This window comes from Aotus nancymaae, unplaced genomic scaffold (assembly GCF_030222135.1).
Source record: "Aotus nancymaae isolate 86718 unplaced genomic scaffold, 86718_ANA_hifiasm-v0.15.2.pri h1tg000092l, whole genome shotgun sequence".
In the NCBI taxonomy this organism is placed as follows: domain Eukaryota; kingdom Metazoa; phylum Chordata; class Mammalia; order Primates; family Aotidae; genus Aotus; species Aotus nancymaae.
Window position 1 is genome coordinate 9687430 of NW_026988507.1, and position 17997 is coordinate 9705426.

Below are 17997 nucleotides of genomic sequence, written 5' to 3' on the forward strand. Positions count from 1 at the left end.
AGATGTCAGACAAACATGTATACGTGTTGTGTACCCTAAATGTAAACAATAAAATGTATTTTAAAAAAGAAACCAAGGGAACGATTGCTAGAATTTGCCACACAAGGAAATATAAGTTTCTTGCCTGTATTCCATCTTCACAAACTTCATAGCTTTTACTCAAAGCACTGGGACAATCACCAGGAATTTTACTATTGGCAATGTGCTCATTAATATCTTGCCCTTAAAAAGAAAGAATTATTTATTTTAAGTTATTCTTGTTATGTGTGCATTAGTTTCAAGCTACATACGGACTTGGCAATGTAAATTTTTTATTTTAACAAGTTCTCATTCTTTATAAAAGGCAAATGATTATTTTTATTTTTGTTTTTAATTTTATTTTGGAAAGCAAGTTCTTAAACATGATACAGTGGAATCTTACCTGGAGTGCTGTTGAAGTTACCACAAAGACCACAAGTTGGATACTGCTTGTGAAGAGTTAGCTTTAAAAAAAAATTACATGTATATGTTCATGAAATATTAAACATACCTTAAAATGTACTCAAACCAAAAGGCTGTGCCTCCTCAAATTCAATTATATATAAGTTAGTTACTTAGGGGTTTTAAAGATCTTTTTCTTAAGGACCTAGCTCTGGAATTTGAAATAGTTCCTGACCATTTACTATGTGTCTTCGAAAAGATTATTTGGTGCAAAAGTAATTGCAGTATTCGCCATTTAAAAGTAATGGTCAAAACCGCAATTACTTTTGCACCAACCTAATAAGTTTTCTTACTCTGCATTTCCTGAGTTTCATCATCTGTAAAATATGATTAGTAATAGTATGTACTTTAAGATATTTTTGAATACTAAATGAGACAATGCTTAGTATAGTGATGAATACATAGAGATTTCTCAATAAACCTTAGCTCTTACTTCCCTTATAATGTATTGTTTTTATAACTTAACTAAAAGACAAAAAGCACAGGATTACAAGAAAATCATAGATAGACTTACTGAGAGTTTGTTATTTTTGTCCCACATTAAAGTCAGGATTCCTCTACGGCTATTCAGAACATTATATTCTCCAAATTTTTTAATGTGAATCAACTTATTGTTATATGGTATCTGTACACTGAAAAGTATAAAATACAAGTATATGTAAAAAGGTAAGAATCATACTATTATGATATGTTTTCTGATAATTCATGTCACACAACAATTTAGTATCTTATAGATATAATTCTTGGTGGTAAATATTAAAGTTTTCTTATCAATTCAAAAAAAGAGAAACAATATGTTTTTTGAATATCAGATGAACTTCTAAAAAACAACTACTAGATCCTTGGGGTTTTAGAAAAATTAACAAGTTGACACTTATTCAGTGTCAGAAAAAAAATGACCAAATAACTTGAAAGGTTCACAAGTAGAATATCATGCCTCATTTTCTCATCCTGGAAAGTATTCAAATATGCCATCCCTTCCAAATCCTAATTGTTCCCTCTAAAAATCAAGGACTACAAGTTTTACTCTCTTCAATTTCTAATTTATAAAATCTCAAATTTATGTTGGTGTTAAACTTGCAAATGACAACTGAAATATTCAACAAAAATATTCAGTTTTGTTGAATACACATTTTTCCCACAATCTAGACACTCAATATAGTCAAACAACACATTTTTTTCCGTCTTGTTATAGGAATAAATATAATGTCTTAAAATCCCAAATATGTCAAAGTCTTACACATTTATCAATCTGTTGGCCAATAATCAATTATAAATATCATTATGAGCATCAAAATAGGAAGTAAGTACCGTCTCCCTTTTTATCTTTTTCTTTTCCTTTTTCTTTTTTTGCTCAGGTTACTTCAAATAATTTTATATCATTTACCCAAAACATTATGGTATTTACCTTTCTCCATGAACTAAAATAGTGTCACCAAAAATAGAGATGTCATTATTGTCAATGAGAACTGTTATTTTTTCAATCTCACTATCATTGTTTCGTTTGATCTCAATATTGAAATCTCCTCCAGATTCAACACAGTGACGACAGAAAGTGTATGGGCATGAAGATTCAAAGGAAAAGATGCGGCCATTGAAAGATTTATATGCTCCTTTGCTCCAGGTAGACGCTTCACCTACAAAATATTCAGAGAAACATGTACATAATTATTTAGAACAATTAGCACATCTTCTAGATCTGTTTTAAAGCATTTTTGTCCTAAGAGAAATAAAATCACTGAAAGGTTCAATTCTCATAGCCACCACATAAATCAGTGCTTTCTTTCTTTCACCACTGCAAAGATTCACTAAAACTAGTACATGAGCACTTCTTTAGAGTTCCCTAAGTTGGCTATTCTGGCTAAAACAAGACTAAAAATATCTTGGCTCCCATAGGAAAACAAAACTTGTCTCTAATACAGGAAGGAATATATGGAGGGAAATGGTGGTTTGTATGCTTTCTTGCTTTGCTTTTTTTAGAGATGGTTTTTCTAAGTCTGAATGGGGTCCCATTTATAGTGAATGAAGGTAAAGAATTATATCATTTATCTCTCTACATATAAATCTATATATATATATGGATGTGTATGGATGTATGCATGCGTGTGTGTGTGTGTGTGTATACATGATTTTTGGAGGAAAAAAATGGTACAAATGTGATGTCACTCAAACATACAGTGATTAAACAGACAGATGTTGGGGACATTTTTCAAACTAGTTTCAGGCTAGGCACAGTGGCTCATGTCCATCATTTCAGCATTTTGGAAAGCTGAGTTGGGAGGATCATTTGAGGCCAGGAGTTCAAGACCTGACTAGGCAACATAGCAAGACTCCACTCCTACCAAGAAAAAGAAATATCCAGTCATGGTGGTGACTTCCCGTAGTCTCAACTACTCAGGAGGCTAAGGCAGGGGATTGCTTGAGCCCAGGAGTCAGAGGTTATAGTGAGCTATGATTTCACCACTGCACTCCAGCCTGGATGACAAAGTTAGACTTTGTCAATAAATAAATAAAACTAGTTTCAGATCTTGTGAATTTGATTCTGTGACCTCATTAGGTACTGGCTTGTGCATAAATATATGGATGAATATCATAACTATTTTACTTACCAATAATTGCACTTGTTTCTGAGTATTTCGGAGTTGCTTCTGGAATATGGGATCCTTTTTCTGTTCAGCACAATGCATAGATTATTTTAATGTTAAGACATATATTCATTCTAAATATATAAGATATTGAAACTTCTACATGGGAACTTAAAAGTTGGTATTGAAGGCCATCAGTGAATTTTTTATTCTGTATATTATATAACATATATAAGATATACCTTTGTGAGAGCTGGGACTTGCCAAAGTCACATACATGATTATCTCTGCAGTTCATATTTTTTCAGTATGTTCATGAATCATTAAGAGCTTATGCATTTGGGGTCCTGTATAATTACTAATTTGTGCTGCATCCCTTACAGAAATATTTTTTCAACTTTAGAAATAAAACATTGCATGCTCATTTTTATCAGAAGCCATGGCACAAATAAGACCGAAGTACATTCTAGTCAATCAGTCTATTAACTAATACTAATAATTTAATTATCTGTATATGAGGAAAATTTATTTCTCCCACTCACAGGGAAAAATCTGTATACTTTAAAACTTTACATTTATTATGATTGTTTATATCTAATGACCCTTTATGTAACCAAGTAAATTTATATCAATCTTAAGGCAAGGCCTAAAAGTAAGCAACAGCAACAATAACAAAAGTGGGTATTTTGATAGAATTATAAAATCTTTTTCAAAACGCTCTTTATCTATCTTGAAGCTTCTTCTCTTTACTACAAGTTGTCTTTACTCAGACTGAGTGGAAACAGTTTGAACTCCTAGTTTATTGATGAAGGAATTTAAAAAATAGTATGTCTAAAATAGTAAAAGAGTTGTAACATATTTTATTCAAATTCTCTTAAAATGTGATTTAATCTCTCTTATTCATAAAATTATTTCAAATATTTAGTTGATCATCTAAACTTTAGTATCCAAAGAGAAGCAGCACTTAAGAGCTCAATATGAGAAACAATAATATCAAGTCCTAGTCAATCAATAATCAGCAGAACACCACAACAATTTAAGCACATGTTTATGTGTGTGTATGTGTATCTTTTTAAACACCCAAAAGCATAAATCAAATTACCTGGAGTATTGAGTGGTTCAGACGTACTGTATTCAGATGAACTGGTGACACCTATTTTAATACAAAAAGATTAGGCTACTTTATGTGTATGATTTTACTTGGCAAAGTAATTTTTAAAGAAAATATGATGGGCAGACCATAGATCCTAGTCCAGCAATGTTAATGCTAGCAGACTAAGACTATGTAAAGCTGTAGAAGAAAAAATATCAACTCAAAAACCTGCTGGGGTAAGAAAATTAAATGCCTTGCCTCTAAATTAACTGACAGCAAATCAATTTTTGTTTTCTAGGTCATTTGTCTTAAAACTTGTCAAAGGTAAAAGAAAAAGGCTCAGTAGACAGGGCTCTAGGTCTCCTATCCCACTGTCAACCAAACTGTTTCTCATTCTGAATTGTTTTAGTTTTAGGAAACCTAGGAACTATTTCAAGAGGTCAACTGAACAAAAGATTCTGCACTCACAGAAACTAGTAATGAAAACCACTAATCTAAATGAACGGACACCTTCATTAATGTCAAGAGATTCAGACTTCTCATTGCAAAGCCACTGGACTGACTGCCATTATATAGACTACCAAAAGTAACACTACTTAGTAAAGTCTAACTCACGTGGAAAAATCAAAGCGGTTAAAATCTGATATCCAAATAGCAAAAAAAAAATACTCCTCAAATCAGCAACCACTCCACACTGGAAACATTAGACATAATTATTCTGAATACATTTCTCAGGAAGAAAACCTAATTTGAATACCTGAGCTGATGGCAGCCTGTCTAGAGTTCAGAAATTAGGTGTCTTTTAAATCATTTGTACCAACTGTGATTAAACAAAATCAGTGCCAATAAATAATGAATGACTTCAAATTTCTCAGTTCCTTGGAAGAGTTGACTTCAAAATTGATGTCCAAAGATTAAGAACAACCAAAAGTAAAATTATTATTTCTGTATGACCAGGCCTTTCTTGGAACAAATTAATTGATAGTCAATCCTGTGTCTGGTCAACCATTACTACATTACACTATATCTCTTGCTAATTATATTTAACTTGTTTATTAAAAAGATATTAATCCTAAAGTTGAATTCTAAAGATGAATCCTGAATACTTTCCAGAACTTCCATTTGACTGGAAGTGAGCCACTGCCCCCAGTTCTATTGTCGTCTATTCTAGTGGTTCCCAAGATTTTCCAGCCCTGATAACAGCATCAAAACAGTTTCTGCATCAATAATACATATTATTCTAACGATGTGTACTGCAAATTCCAAGACTATGCCATTGATTGTTTTCATTAAGTGGAGATATTAAATTTTATGAGGATTTCAAAAATGGATGCAAGCCTTACTCTTCTCAGCAATGGGCTTGCAAAGAAAACTAAAGTCACCAAGTCCAGATTCAGGATACAAAGTTTGAGCCCAACAGTTCAGCTGCTAGTTTAACTATCTCTTCAACTGACTCCCAATCAATTTTGCATAAAGGCAACAAAAAGAATTCCACGTTGATACACTCACAGCCATGAAACCAGTTCCGCATCTTATGCCAACAAATGTTAATCATTTGCCTGATCATATCTAAACATATTTCAACATTCGAGAATGCAGACTTCCTTTTTAAATTACTATTAATAATGATTCCAATTTTTACTGTTATTTTAAGATGTATCTTAGAATTCTGATTTTCTAATCATCAGAAATCTCAATGCCTATGCCATAGGAACGAGACCCAGTAACATTATTTCCATTATCACAGGTACCTGTACCACTAAGGTCAGTTTCACCAAATTCATTTAGTCCAGAAGCACCAACACCAAGTCCATCTGCACCCTGACTTTCTCCACCACTTCCAGAACCAGAAGACCAAGTGTTTCCTCCTAATGGAAAATCAAAATGTAAATAAAAGAAATAAAGAAGAAAGAAATTAATTGGAATTTCTTGGAAATAAGAATCCAGGTTAGGATACCTGAGTCACTGACATTAGATCCAGGACTCAAGTTTCCAGGCTTAGCAGGTTCACTGCTTCTCTTTCTATTCCCACCAGTTCTACTGGCTTTAAATCCATGTTGATCAGATGACCCCAGTATGACTCCTGAATCTTCAGAGGTACCACCAGAATAGTCAAACCCATTTCTCACACTTGAGCCACCTGTTGAATACAAAATATGGTCACTAGAATTACTTTCAATGCATATCATGATTCAGAATTGCTCCATGCACAGAAAGTAACTATCAGTACCTCGAACTATAGCCTCTAGAACTACCTACTCCATTTCCATCAAAATTTTTACTACTATTGCCATTGTCACCAGATTTATTTAAACCAGAGTATCTAAAGTCAAATTCAGCTCCAACCTTCATTTCTCCAAGTCCAAATTCAAATAACCAGGACTTTCCCACTGGTGAAGAAATAAAATGTTAATAAAATAATGGATGAAAGGTTGAAATCATTTTAGATTTCACCAGAGCAGAGTCCAGGACTAAAGCACCTGAGCCACTGACATCAGACCCACTGCTGCTCTGCTCATTCCAACCAGATCCATTTCTTTCAAATCCCTTTTGACCAAATTTCTCTGATCAAAGCCTAAATTTTCTGATATATCACAAAAAAAAATTATCCCTTTTTTATCGCACCGGTACCAATTACATGATAGAAAATCATTATCATAGAATGCATTTCAATAAGTTTATTATTCAAATTTTTATGCAAAGACATTAAATAACAATACCTAAGCCACTGGAACTAGATGCTCGAGTAACTTTTATTCCATTTTCACTAAGGTCATTATCACCAAATTTCCCTGAACCAGAATACCTAAAATCAAATCCAGCTCTAACTTTTTTTCCTCCAAGTCCAAATTCAAGAGACTCAAGCATTCCCACTAACAGAAAAATCAAAATATTTTTAAATAAATTAATATTTGGAATTCAGTTTATATCTCAGGAACGGAAACTGGCTAGAATACCTGAACTACTGGCATCAGATCCAATACCTTTGGATCCAGCCTCAGGAGGTACACTGCCACTCATTCCATTCCCTCCAATTTCCTTGATTCCAAATCCCTCTTGGCCAGAATCCCATAAATTGGATATCAAATTTCGAGAGCCACCACCAACAAATTGATTCTCACTTCTTAAACTGGTATCACCTGCAGAATATAAAATAAATGTCACGATGTATTAAAAACATTTTATGATTCAAATGTTTTTATGCACAGAAGTCAGATATTAATACCTAGATCAACGGAAATAGATCCTCCAGAACTACTCATTTGATCTCCTTCAACTGTTTTGCTAATAATGCCACTGTCACCAAATGAACTCGAATCGGAAACTTCAAAACTAAATGCAGCATCACCTTTCCCTGCTCCAAGTTTCAAACCAGAAGAACCAGTTACAACTAATGGAAAAAACCAAAACATTACTAAAGTTAATATTAATTAATTAACCTCTTTGCTGTTAAATATCAAAATAAATGTATTTTAACTAATTAATTGAAACAATCTAAAATGTTTAGGAATGAGTCTTAGTTGGAATACCTGAGCTACCTGCATCAGATCCAAAGACTATGGTTTCACCCCCAGCAGGTCCACTGCCTCTAGTTTCACTCCCATCAGCTCTACCAACTTCCAATCCCTTTTCATCAGAGGTCCCCAAGCCGAATCCCACATTCAGAGAGGCACCACTGCTACTAAAGCCAGCACCAAGTCTTGTGCTGGTGCTATCTGCTGAAAAAAATAAAAGAAAGAAATACAAAAAATCATTGTCACTAAGGGAATATTTTAACACATTTTATGATTCTTTATTTTGATGCAAAAACCTGTATTGTAATATATAGATCACTGGAACTTGATTTCCAGTGTTCTCTATTTCACTTTCACCAAAGCCTTTGTTGAAGACCACTGACACCAACTTCACCAAGCCAGAATTACCAAAGCCAAATTCCAATTCACTCTTCTTTACACCACCAACTCCAAAATCAAAAGGCAAAATGTTCTCACCTAATGAAAAATTAAAGTGTTATCGGGAGTAATAAACAAAGAATAACAATTATTCCTATTTGCATTAATAGTCTCTGAATCAGAATTCCTGAGTCACTGACATGAGTACCAAGGTCCGTGAATTTATCACCAGCGAACTCCTTGTTCTTCCTCTTTCGACCAGTGTCCATGTCTTTCAAGGTAAATTGCTCTAAGTCAAAAATACCTAGAGTTACTATATTTTCTTGACACTCACTTCCTTCATTGGCTCTAGTTTCTGAACATAAAATGCTATTTTTTCACACTTTTGTAAATTTATTTTCTCCAGCCTTGTTTTTCAAGAAAACTAGGTCAAATATTAGTAATGGGATTTTATTTATTTTTTTTTTTTTGAGACGGAGTTTTCGCTCTTGATACCCAGGCTGGCGTGCAATGGCGCGATCTCGGCTCACCGCAACCTCCGCCTCCTGGGTTCAGGCAATTCTCCTGCCTCAGCCTCCTGAGTAGCTGGGATTACAGGCACGCGCCACCGTGCCCAGCTAATTTTTTGTATTAGTAGAGACGGGGTTTCACCATGTTGACCAGGATGGTCTCGATCTCTTGACCTCGTGATCCACCCGCCTCGGCCTCCCAAAGTGCTGGGATTACAGGCTTGAGCCACCGCGCCCGGCCAGTAATGGGATTTTAAAAGTTAACATTGTAGATGTCATTCAAACACAAGAGCCCAAAATTTACCTGTTCCAGGTGACAAAACTTGGGAATTAGAGAAGTTAAATGGTTTTCCCAAAGGTTAGTGTGAAAGACTGGGGATAGTAACTGGGTCTCTTCTTCCCAGCTCTAAGCTCCTTCAATAAAAGCCTCAAACCTACTTGCCTCTTCACTAAAGTGTTTAATTGCTGATTTCTGCTGAAGTTAATACAGATCCTTTATGAACCAGACAGTTTACAAATTTTTCTCATGAATTCCTTTAACATTAAATCTGTATTTGTCAAAAAAAGCCACCAATTCCTGCTTTGCAAATTAAATCAATTAATTGATTATTCTGACAAAAGCATAAACTAATAAGCAACACAGAATACCTTGTTTCCCTGGCAGCAGAATCAGAGTCAGCTAATCCATTTACTGCATGTACATCTAATCCATTTTGATCAGGGACCCCTACCAATTTCATTTTGAATTGAAGCAGTACCACCAAACAGTACCACCTGCTGAACTGGTTTCATCTACCATACAAAAATACAACCATTACCACAGAAAAGTTGTATTCATTCATACAATACAAGAAATTAATCTCCTACAGACTGCTCAAAGCAGAGTCACATTTTAGTTTCTGATATATTCCTTGATCTCCCTTATTCCATATCTTTCTAAATATAATTCTACATAGTAGAATCAGGAGTAAGAATGGCAACCAATTTACCATGAGATTTGAAAGAATTCCATAAGAAAGGCAAAGCTTTGAGGCCATTGATGGTAAACTTCTATTGTGCTCTACAGAACATGAGAAAATGACTAACACCTAATGTAAACAAGAGTAAAAGGATCTGCCTTCACTCCTTAGCTCTACTGAGTTTGTCAGTCCCAAGACAGGTGAGTGGGAAGTAGAAAATGTGTCCTTCATAAAGATATTTTATCCAAAGTTGTTTCTGCCTTTTCACCTCCTAGACAAAACTATTAAATTTTAATGTAAAATATAGAACTCATTTTCCTCACTGGGACTGCTTCCTTCCCATTTTGCAGCATTACAGACTACAGAGATTTCAGTGACCAGGCAAGCACAGTAAAAGTTTGAGTAGAACAGTAGGAAAAAATGTATTGAGGCCGGGCGTGGTGGCTCACGCCTGTAATCCTAGCACTTTGGGAGGCTGAGGCAGGTGGATCACGAGACCTAGAGGTGGAGAAAATCCTGGCCAACATGGTGAAACCCCGTCTCTACTAAAAATACAAAAATTAGCCAGGTATGGTGGCGCACACCTGTAGTCCCAGCTACTCGGGAGGCTGTGGCAGAAAAATCACTTGAACCCAGGATATGGAGGTTGCAGTGAGCAGAGATCCCACGACTGCACTTCAGCCTGGTGACAGAGCGAGACTCCATCTCAAAAAAAAAAAAAAAAAAAAAAAATGCATGTATTGAACTAGCAAGGCCACACCTCACCTAAAGAAATTCAAATTTTTTCCCCCAGAAACAAAATTGCAGGCCACAAACTGTTTAGGAACTCTGTCTTATCATATCACTCAGCAAACTGGATATGTAATTTTAATAGGGAATTCTGATACAGAAAATCAATTGGTTAGATATAGAAAAAAGAGCAAAGAGAACCTATACTACATTTGGGCCCAGGAAGCATTTTTAATTGTTAACTTACACAGTAAAGACGTCAGAAAAATAATTCATCATCAGAATAATAGTACCAAGTATGACGAGTGCACAGGAAAACAATTATCAGGAAAAAAAATTAATCTAATGTATACATCTTTGCCAAAATTCTCTAAAGACAGAATTTAGCACTGTCATTGGCCCTGGAGTCAGGGCCTTTAGAGTATCTATTACTATTAAAGACATGTGCTGCAAACAAACCAAAGATTATCAGATTATCCTAAATGAAAACGAAATGCACTTGCTTGCTAGGTCGGTATTTTTTCTGTAACAGTACCTGCTGGAGTGTCTTCTGACCTTAAACTTTCAGCATCCCGAGGTTCTCTGGACTTGTCTTCAGCCTCTCCGGAAGCACCAAATTCAAAGCTAAAGAGTGGCCTTTTTCTGTCTGAGTCACCAGAGGATGAACGACCATAAAAAAAGCCACCTACAGTGAAGAAAGAAAACGTTTATTTGAAAATAACATTGCTAGCACAGACTAAAAAAAGACTAAAAAGGTAAGAGTACTTGGAGGGTTAGGTAATAAAACAATAATATAGTTATGTTAGTCTAATTATGATACTACAAATAGCCACATTTTGTTTCGTGTAAGTCTCATTATCCTGACAGGTTGACTTAATCACCTTATCTGCAGTTTTTGGTCATGGTTCTGAAACTTCAAGAAAAAGAAGAGAATCGAGCTATGAAGATTCAATAATTGACGTGTACTAGAAACTCTTCTCCTGGACAGAGCATTTCTTCCCCATTCCTAAGCCCCAAATTCCAGCATCACACTTCCCCCAATCAAACTTTTCTGCCATGTTAAATCCACATGGTCCTTGGCTACTGTTCCTTATAGCTGATAAAATTAAGATAACATGTCTGATTCTCTTTTATGTATTTCTGCAAGGAAAAAAGCATGTAAGCATTTAGTCATGAATTAATCGTAGCATTCACCTCCTTAAGTTTCATCTCAATGAGGCACGCTCTGACAACTTAAAATTGCAATCCCACTCCACTGTTACACTTCCAATTACCATTCTATTACTCTACTTTATCACCTTGTAATATACAAGGTAAAATATATCACCTTGTGATACACCTTTTATCGCTGTCTATAATGTTTATCGAGTATTGACTGTATCCTTCTACATTTTAAGCTCCATAAACTCAAGGTTTCTTTGCCTGTTCTGTTGAGCGAGGGATTTCAGGTATCCAGACCTTCCTCAACAATAGAGGACACTCAGTATTTATTTAATAAATGCAGTCACCAACAAAGACCACTTCTTAAGGTAATAAATATTTTGCTACACAAAGTGTATATGCTTTCTCTTATGCCATTTGCATATTTTTTGAAATCTCTACATAAAATTTAAATACTTCATATTTAATAACATCTTAATAACTGTGATATTCCTGTAGAGTTGTCGAAGACATACATTTTGTTCATCAAATAAAAAAATGAAGTGAATTATTTGTAAGTAATATTTGAAGACTATGTAAGCACAAATACAAATAAAGTAAGTGATTTAATTCTCCTTATTAAAATAAGGAAAGAGACTTCTCCCTCCACAAATACTTTTTCTTTGATCATTTCCTGCAGAAAACTTACGAGTACTTTCTCTAGTTCTCTGAAATGTATATAGATATTTTTAAAGACTAAATAAGCACCCAAGAATGTTTCTTCAAGGGGCTGGGGGCCAACACTTTGAAATGTAGTCATGAAGGATGATGGTTCTCTATCTCCTAAACTGTTAGGAAGTAGGGGCCTAACTTCAGCTGGTACTCAGCTACAAATTACAAACCTACCTCCAGTCATAATATACAATAAACTTATTTTTTCTTTTACAAGCAATCAGCAGACACAGGTGGCTACCCCAACTACCATATAAACGTAGGATGAACTCTGGCTAATGGTGCTGTCGAGTCCACTCGATAACTAGTTATTGCTCATCTTCACATCTTCTATGTAATGGGGTTTATCTGCTTGTTTTATAAAAGAGAAAGATTTCTGTGTGCCTGCAATCTTTGTAGCAAGATGCCTGTCAGGACAGGTTTTCAGAAGTGGCAGGAGATTGTTTTTAAATACATTTCCCAACAACCACTCTCGGAATTCTTAGCAATTTTCCATGTTTCTAGCAAGTATATCTCTACTCTTCTAAAGCAAATATTAAAAATAAAATGTCTCTGATTATGGGAAGAGTCAAAATAATAATCTGTTATGTAGTATTAGAGAAAAGCATTCAACTTTTAAGAGATTTTGAAATTATAAAATTTGCATGTAGGTGTTTGTTTTGGGACTAAAACAATGTTTAAATTGTGTATAGCCAATATATATTATTGCTTTATTACCTAACCCTCCAACCACTATTACCTGTACTACTCTTCCTATATACAGTATTTCCCCCCTTTTCCTCCTCTTCCCCTCTATCTACCCTTTGTCACTATATACTCTTCCTCTTTTTCTCTTTTACCATCTTTCTCATTGTCTTTTTCAATGTCATGTAGTTTCAGAGCTGCACCTTAATATATAAATATCTTAGTTTGATGGCAAAGCAGAAGGAAGCAAAGCTGTACTCAGTCACAGAAAAAGTATAAACTCTTAATTCAAACCCATCTGAGTTCCTCCATTTGCAATCAGTAGCCTTGGATAGTAGCTCTCTTGCACTCAGGCAACAGGGGTTCTTGTTCTAATCTACCCACATCTTCCTCTGGCCTTCCCGGGGTCACAGCGCTCCTCAGAGAGCACAGAATACAGGCCAAGAGTGAAGGGATTATGCCTCCCTGCCCAGAGCCTGTGCTATCCCCGTCTTCCTTTCTGGATCATATTCTAGGGCTCAGGGCTGCAGTCCCTAGTCTAGTACATGGCCATGCATGGGCATGTTTCCTAAGACCTTCTTCCCTAGCTGAGATCACATTGCAAATACGATCCCCTAGGCCTGAGGGAATTGATAAGGCATGGACAGTGTGCAGAAGGGGATGGACTGAGATAGAAAAGCTGCGGTGCCCCTCCCAGTATGGGAATAAGCAGAGATGGAAGAAGCATGACTGTGGGGATCTTAGCTAGGGCACTGTCAACACTGGTCTTGCATTGAATTCCGATAAACCTGAAAATTCTGTGTTGGATTCTGCCTTCAAGGTTGTCACAAGTGTACTTTTGTCAAAGTAGAAAGAGCAACGCATTTTCCATAGTATTGTGTTCCTTTATTGGTAACTTTTAATCATGCATACACCTGCATTTATACTCTTAACCCTGACTGTGTCCTTGGCCTCTCCTTAGCTAACCAGATTAACATTTCTAAGACAAGGTTTCTTTAAACAAAGTTTATTTCACTCTTAAATGGGCCCTGTGTAATGTATGAGGATAAAATATTACCAAACTCATGAAAAGAGATAAAATTTTATGTCCTACCTAAAGATATTACAACCGCGCCCCTACACCCAAAGCTGTTTCTGCCTTTTTATTACATGGACTCAAATACTAAATTTTCATATAAAATATTAACGTTATTTATTTCACTGAACCTCTTTCTTTCTCGTGTAGAAGTAAAAACCCTAAAGGTTGCAGAGAGACCCAGCAAGTACAGTGAAAGTTTAAATAGGCCAGCAGGGAAAGATATGTCAAACAAGAGATTAAATGCCTCACCTAAAGACATTTAAATTTTTCCTTAAAAAAAGAAACTGCAGTCTATGCACTGTTTAGAAGCTCAGCTTTATTCTACCATTAAGTAAACTGAGTGTGTAATTTAAAGAGAGAATCTGGCTGGGAGTGGTGGCTCATGCCTGTAATCCCGGCACTTTGGGAGACCTTGGTGGGCAGATCACGAGGTTAGGAGTTCGAGACCAGCCTGACCAACATGGTGAAACCCCATCTCTACTAAAAATACAAAAATCAGATGGGTGTGGTGGCACATACCTGTAAACCCAGCTACACAGGAGGCTGAGGGAGGAGAATCCCCTGAACCCCAGAGGCGGAGGTTCCAGTGAACTGAGATTGAGCCACTGCACTCCAGCCTAGGCAACACAGTGATACTCCATCTCAAAAAAAAAAAGAAAAAAAAAAAAGAGAGAGAGAAACCTAGTGTAGAAAATGAATGGTAGCTAGATTACAGAAACATGAATGGAGAAATCCTACACTACATTTGTGTCCAAGAAGCATTTTAAATTATTAATTTATACACTGAAATATGTCATAATAATAAAGATTCTAATTACAAAGATAGCATTAAAAATAAAGATTATCAGAACAATAATTAATTTAATGTAAACTTCTTTGCCACAATTCTCTAAAGACAGAATTTATCACTCTCTTCGGTCCTGAAATTAGTGTCTTTAGGGTCCCCACTATTTCTATGCAGGCTTTGTCTTTAAGAAAACATAGATTTTCAGATTATCCAAAATGAAAACAAACAGCACTTGCTTGCTAAGTACATGTGCTTTTCTGAAACAGTACCTGCTGGGGTGTCTTCTGACTGTGAACTTCCAGCATCCTGACTGTCTCTGGACTTGTTTTCAGCCTTACCTTGAGCACCAATTTCTAAGCTAAAGTGTGGCTTTTTCCTGTCTGAGTCACCAGAGGATGAACTACCATGAGAAAAGCCACCTACAGCAAATGACACAAGATTTTATTTGAAAACAGCATTATTAGCACAGAATATAAAGTCATCTGATTATGACACCATGAAAAGCCCCATTTTATTTTGTATAAATCCCATTATCCTAGCAGCACTTGAAACAACATATGCCACCGGTGGACTTAATCATCTAATCCATAAATTTTGGAAGTTCCTAATCTGATCTATGCAAGTCTCACTCTGGCCTTCCTTGGATCATGACACTCCTCAGAGAGCAGAGACTACAGGCTGAGGGTGAAAAAGCAATACTTACCTAGAGCCTGTGTCATCCCTTACCCCACTGCTGGACCATATTCTAAGTCCCCAAGGCTACAGCCAAACCCATGATCTGGGTCTACATGGGCATCTTTCCAAGACCTTTTTCTCCAGGTGAGACCACATTACAATGATTGAAACCCTGGGTCTGAAGGATGGACAGGGGATGGCCAGTGTGTGGAAGAAGATGGACTGAGATAGTGAAGCTTGGGCATCCCTCCCAGTATGGGGCTAAGCTGGAGATAGAAGGAGCGGGGCTGTAGGGACCTTGCCTAGGGCATGGCCAAACTTATTCTCGCATTGAATTCCAAGAAACATGAAAAGTCGACATTGGAGCATGCCTTCCAGGTTGTCACAAATGTACTGTTGTCAAGGCACAAACAAAAACGTATTTTATGTACTATTTTCTTATTTGTAACTTTTAGTTATGTATATACCTACATTTATATTCTTGACCCTGACTATGCCCTTGGCCTGCCTTTGGTTAAACTTAAATTAACACTTCTAAAACAAAGTTTCCTTAAACAAAATATATTTTACTATTAAATGAGGACTACATAGTGAATGTGGATAAAGTAATATCAACCTCATTGAAAGATACAAATTTTATATCCTGCCTAAGGATATTATAACCACACCCCTACACCCAAAGCTGTTACTGCTTTTTCATTACATGAACTCAAATATTAAATTTGCATATAAGATATTGAAATGATTTATTTTACTGGACTTCCTTCTTTCACTTTTTTGTAGAGGTTCAAACCTTACAGATTTCAGAAACCAAGAAAATACAGAAAAAGTTTGAATTGGCGGGACAGAAGAAATCTGTTAAACAAGTGATATGGTTTGGCTGTGTCTCCACCCAAATCTCATGGTGAAATGCAGTTCCCATAGTCCCCATGTGTGGTGGGAGGGACCTGGTGGGAGGTAATTGAATTATGGGTGGGGTTTCCCCCACGCTATTCTTATGATAATGAATAAGTTCTCAAGATCTGATGGTTTTATAAGGGGCTTCTCCCCTTACTCCAGGGCTCTCATTCTTCTCTCTCCTGCTGTCATGTGAGGAAGGATGTGTTTGTCTCCTCTTCTGCCACACTTGAAACTTTCCTGAGGCCTCCTCAGCCATGCGAAACTGTGAGTCAATTAAGCCTCTTTTCTTTTATAAATTACCCAGTCTCGGGTATTTCTTCACAGCAGCATGAGAACAGGCATATACAACAAGAGATGAAATACCACACCTAAAGACATTTAAATTTTTTCATCCCCAAAAAACTGTAGGCCACGAACTTTTTGGAAACTGCTTTATAATACTGTTTAGCTTTATATTATTGTTTATTGTAATGTAAAGAGAGAATCCTAATGTAGAAAATGAATGGTGGTAGATGACAGAAATGTGAATGGAGAGATCCTACACTATATTTGGGTTCAGGAAGCACTTTAAATTATTGATTTATATACTGAAATATATTATAACAATAAATATACTACATATAAAGATCACATAAAAATAAATATTACCAGGGCAATAATTAATGTAAACCGCTTTGTCACAATTCTCTAAAGAAAAAATTTAGCACTCTCATTGGCACTATATATATATGTGTGTGTATATATACATATACACACACATATATATAGCATTAGTGTCTATAGCATCTTCACATTTCTATAAGGCTATGTCTTCAATAAAACAAACGGTATCATATTATTTAAAAAAAAAAAAAAAAAAACACTTGCTAGGTAAGTGTATTTTCTGTAACAGTAACAGTACCTGCCAGGGTGTCTTCTGACTTTGAACTCGCAGTATCTCGACGTTGTCTGGACTCGTCTTCAGCTTCTCCTGAAGAACCAAATTCTAAGCTAAAGAGTGGCTTTTTTCTGTCTGAGGCACCAGAGGATGAACTCCCATAAGAGAAGCCACCTACACAGCAAATAACAAAAGATTGTATTTGAAAACAGCACTGCCAGCAGAAACTGTAAAGGCCATCTTGTAACCAGGTTTTTCTCGCATGCCGGTGATTGTTGTGGGTTTTTGGCCTCCAACCTCTTAAGGAATAAGCGGTGGGGCCACTGCAGGTGGACCGTATGCTTGTAAAGTGAATATCGGTCCCAAAAAGTGTTACAGAAAGGTGATTTTACTTAGGTAGAGAAAATAGAAGGAAAGGAGAAGAGGAGAAAGGCTTCCAAGAAGAGTGTGGAAGGGGATTCCAAAGGCGAGATCCCAGAGGGAGCTCCCACTGTGTGGAAGGGGATTCGAGAAAGCTGGGAAATCCGGCGCAGGTGACGGAGCACGAGCTTTTATCCTGGGAGAAACGCCCACCTTCTCTAAGACCCTGGTCCAATGAAAGGAGTTCCTTAGAACTTCCGCTGGAGTGATTGACAGTTAGCTTCTTCCCGTGCCCGCAAAATTCAAACATAAACCATTAAATCTCCAGGATGGAGAGAGATGGGAGGGGGGCATGGGGCTGGGAGATTTTTGCCCTTAAAGCTACGCCCGTTCATGGACCCAGAAAGAGAACACCTTCCCTCAATCCCCTTTCTGAACAGGAAAGTTTAACTTCTGTTGGAATTGGGGCGTTGATCTTCTTTAACTACTTCCTGCTGAAATGGGGTGTAGAAGGGG

At 36.4% G+C, this 17997-nt stretch overlaps 1 protein-coding gene across 1 annotated transcript in view; it reads right to left on the reverse strand.

The window, feature by feature from the left end:
- Positions 1–17791, reverse strand: part of MUC19 (mucin 19, oligomeric) — a 158577-nt gene extending 140786 nt beyond the window's left edge. The window contains exons 1-15 of the mRNA XM_064369823.1: positions 17695–17791; positions 17146–17295; positions 14939–15088; positions 10784–10933; positions 7689–7874; positions 7385–7549; positions 7116–7298; positions 6116–6298; positions 5985–6026; positions 4168–4218; positions 3090–3149; positions 1889–2117; positions 995–1112; positions 422–482; positions 125–222 (exon numbers count right to left, since the gene is read on the reverse strand). Coding sequence (XP_064225893.1) covers positions 125–222; positions 422–482; positions 995–1112; positions 1889–2117; positions 3090–3149; positions 4168–4218; positions 5985–6026; positions 6116–6298; positions 7116–7298; positions 7385–7549; positions 7689–7874; positions 10784–10933; positions 14939–15088; positions 17146–17295; positions 17695–17791 — 1923 coding nt within the window. The remainder of the gene's footprint in view (positions 1–124; positions 223–421; positions 483–994; positions 1113–1888; positions 2118–3089; positions 3150–4167; positions 4219–5984; positions 6027–6115; positions 6299–7115; positions 7299–7384; positions 7550–7688; positions 7875–10783; positions 10934–14938; positions 15089–17145; positions 17296–17694) is intronic.
- Positions 17792–17997: the final 206 nt, after the last annotated feature.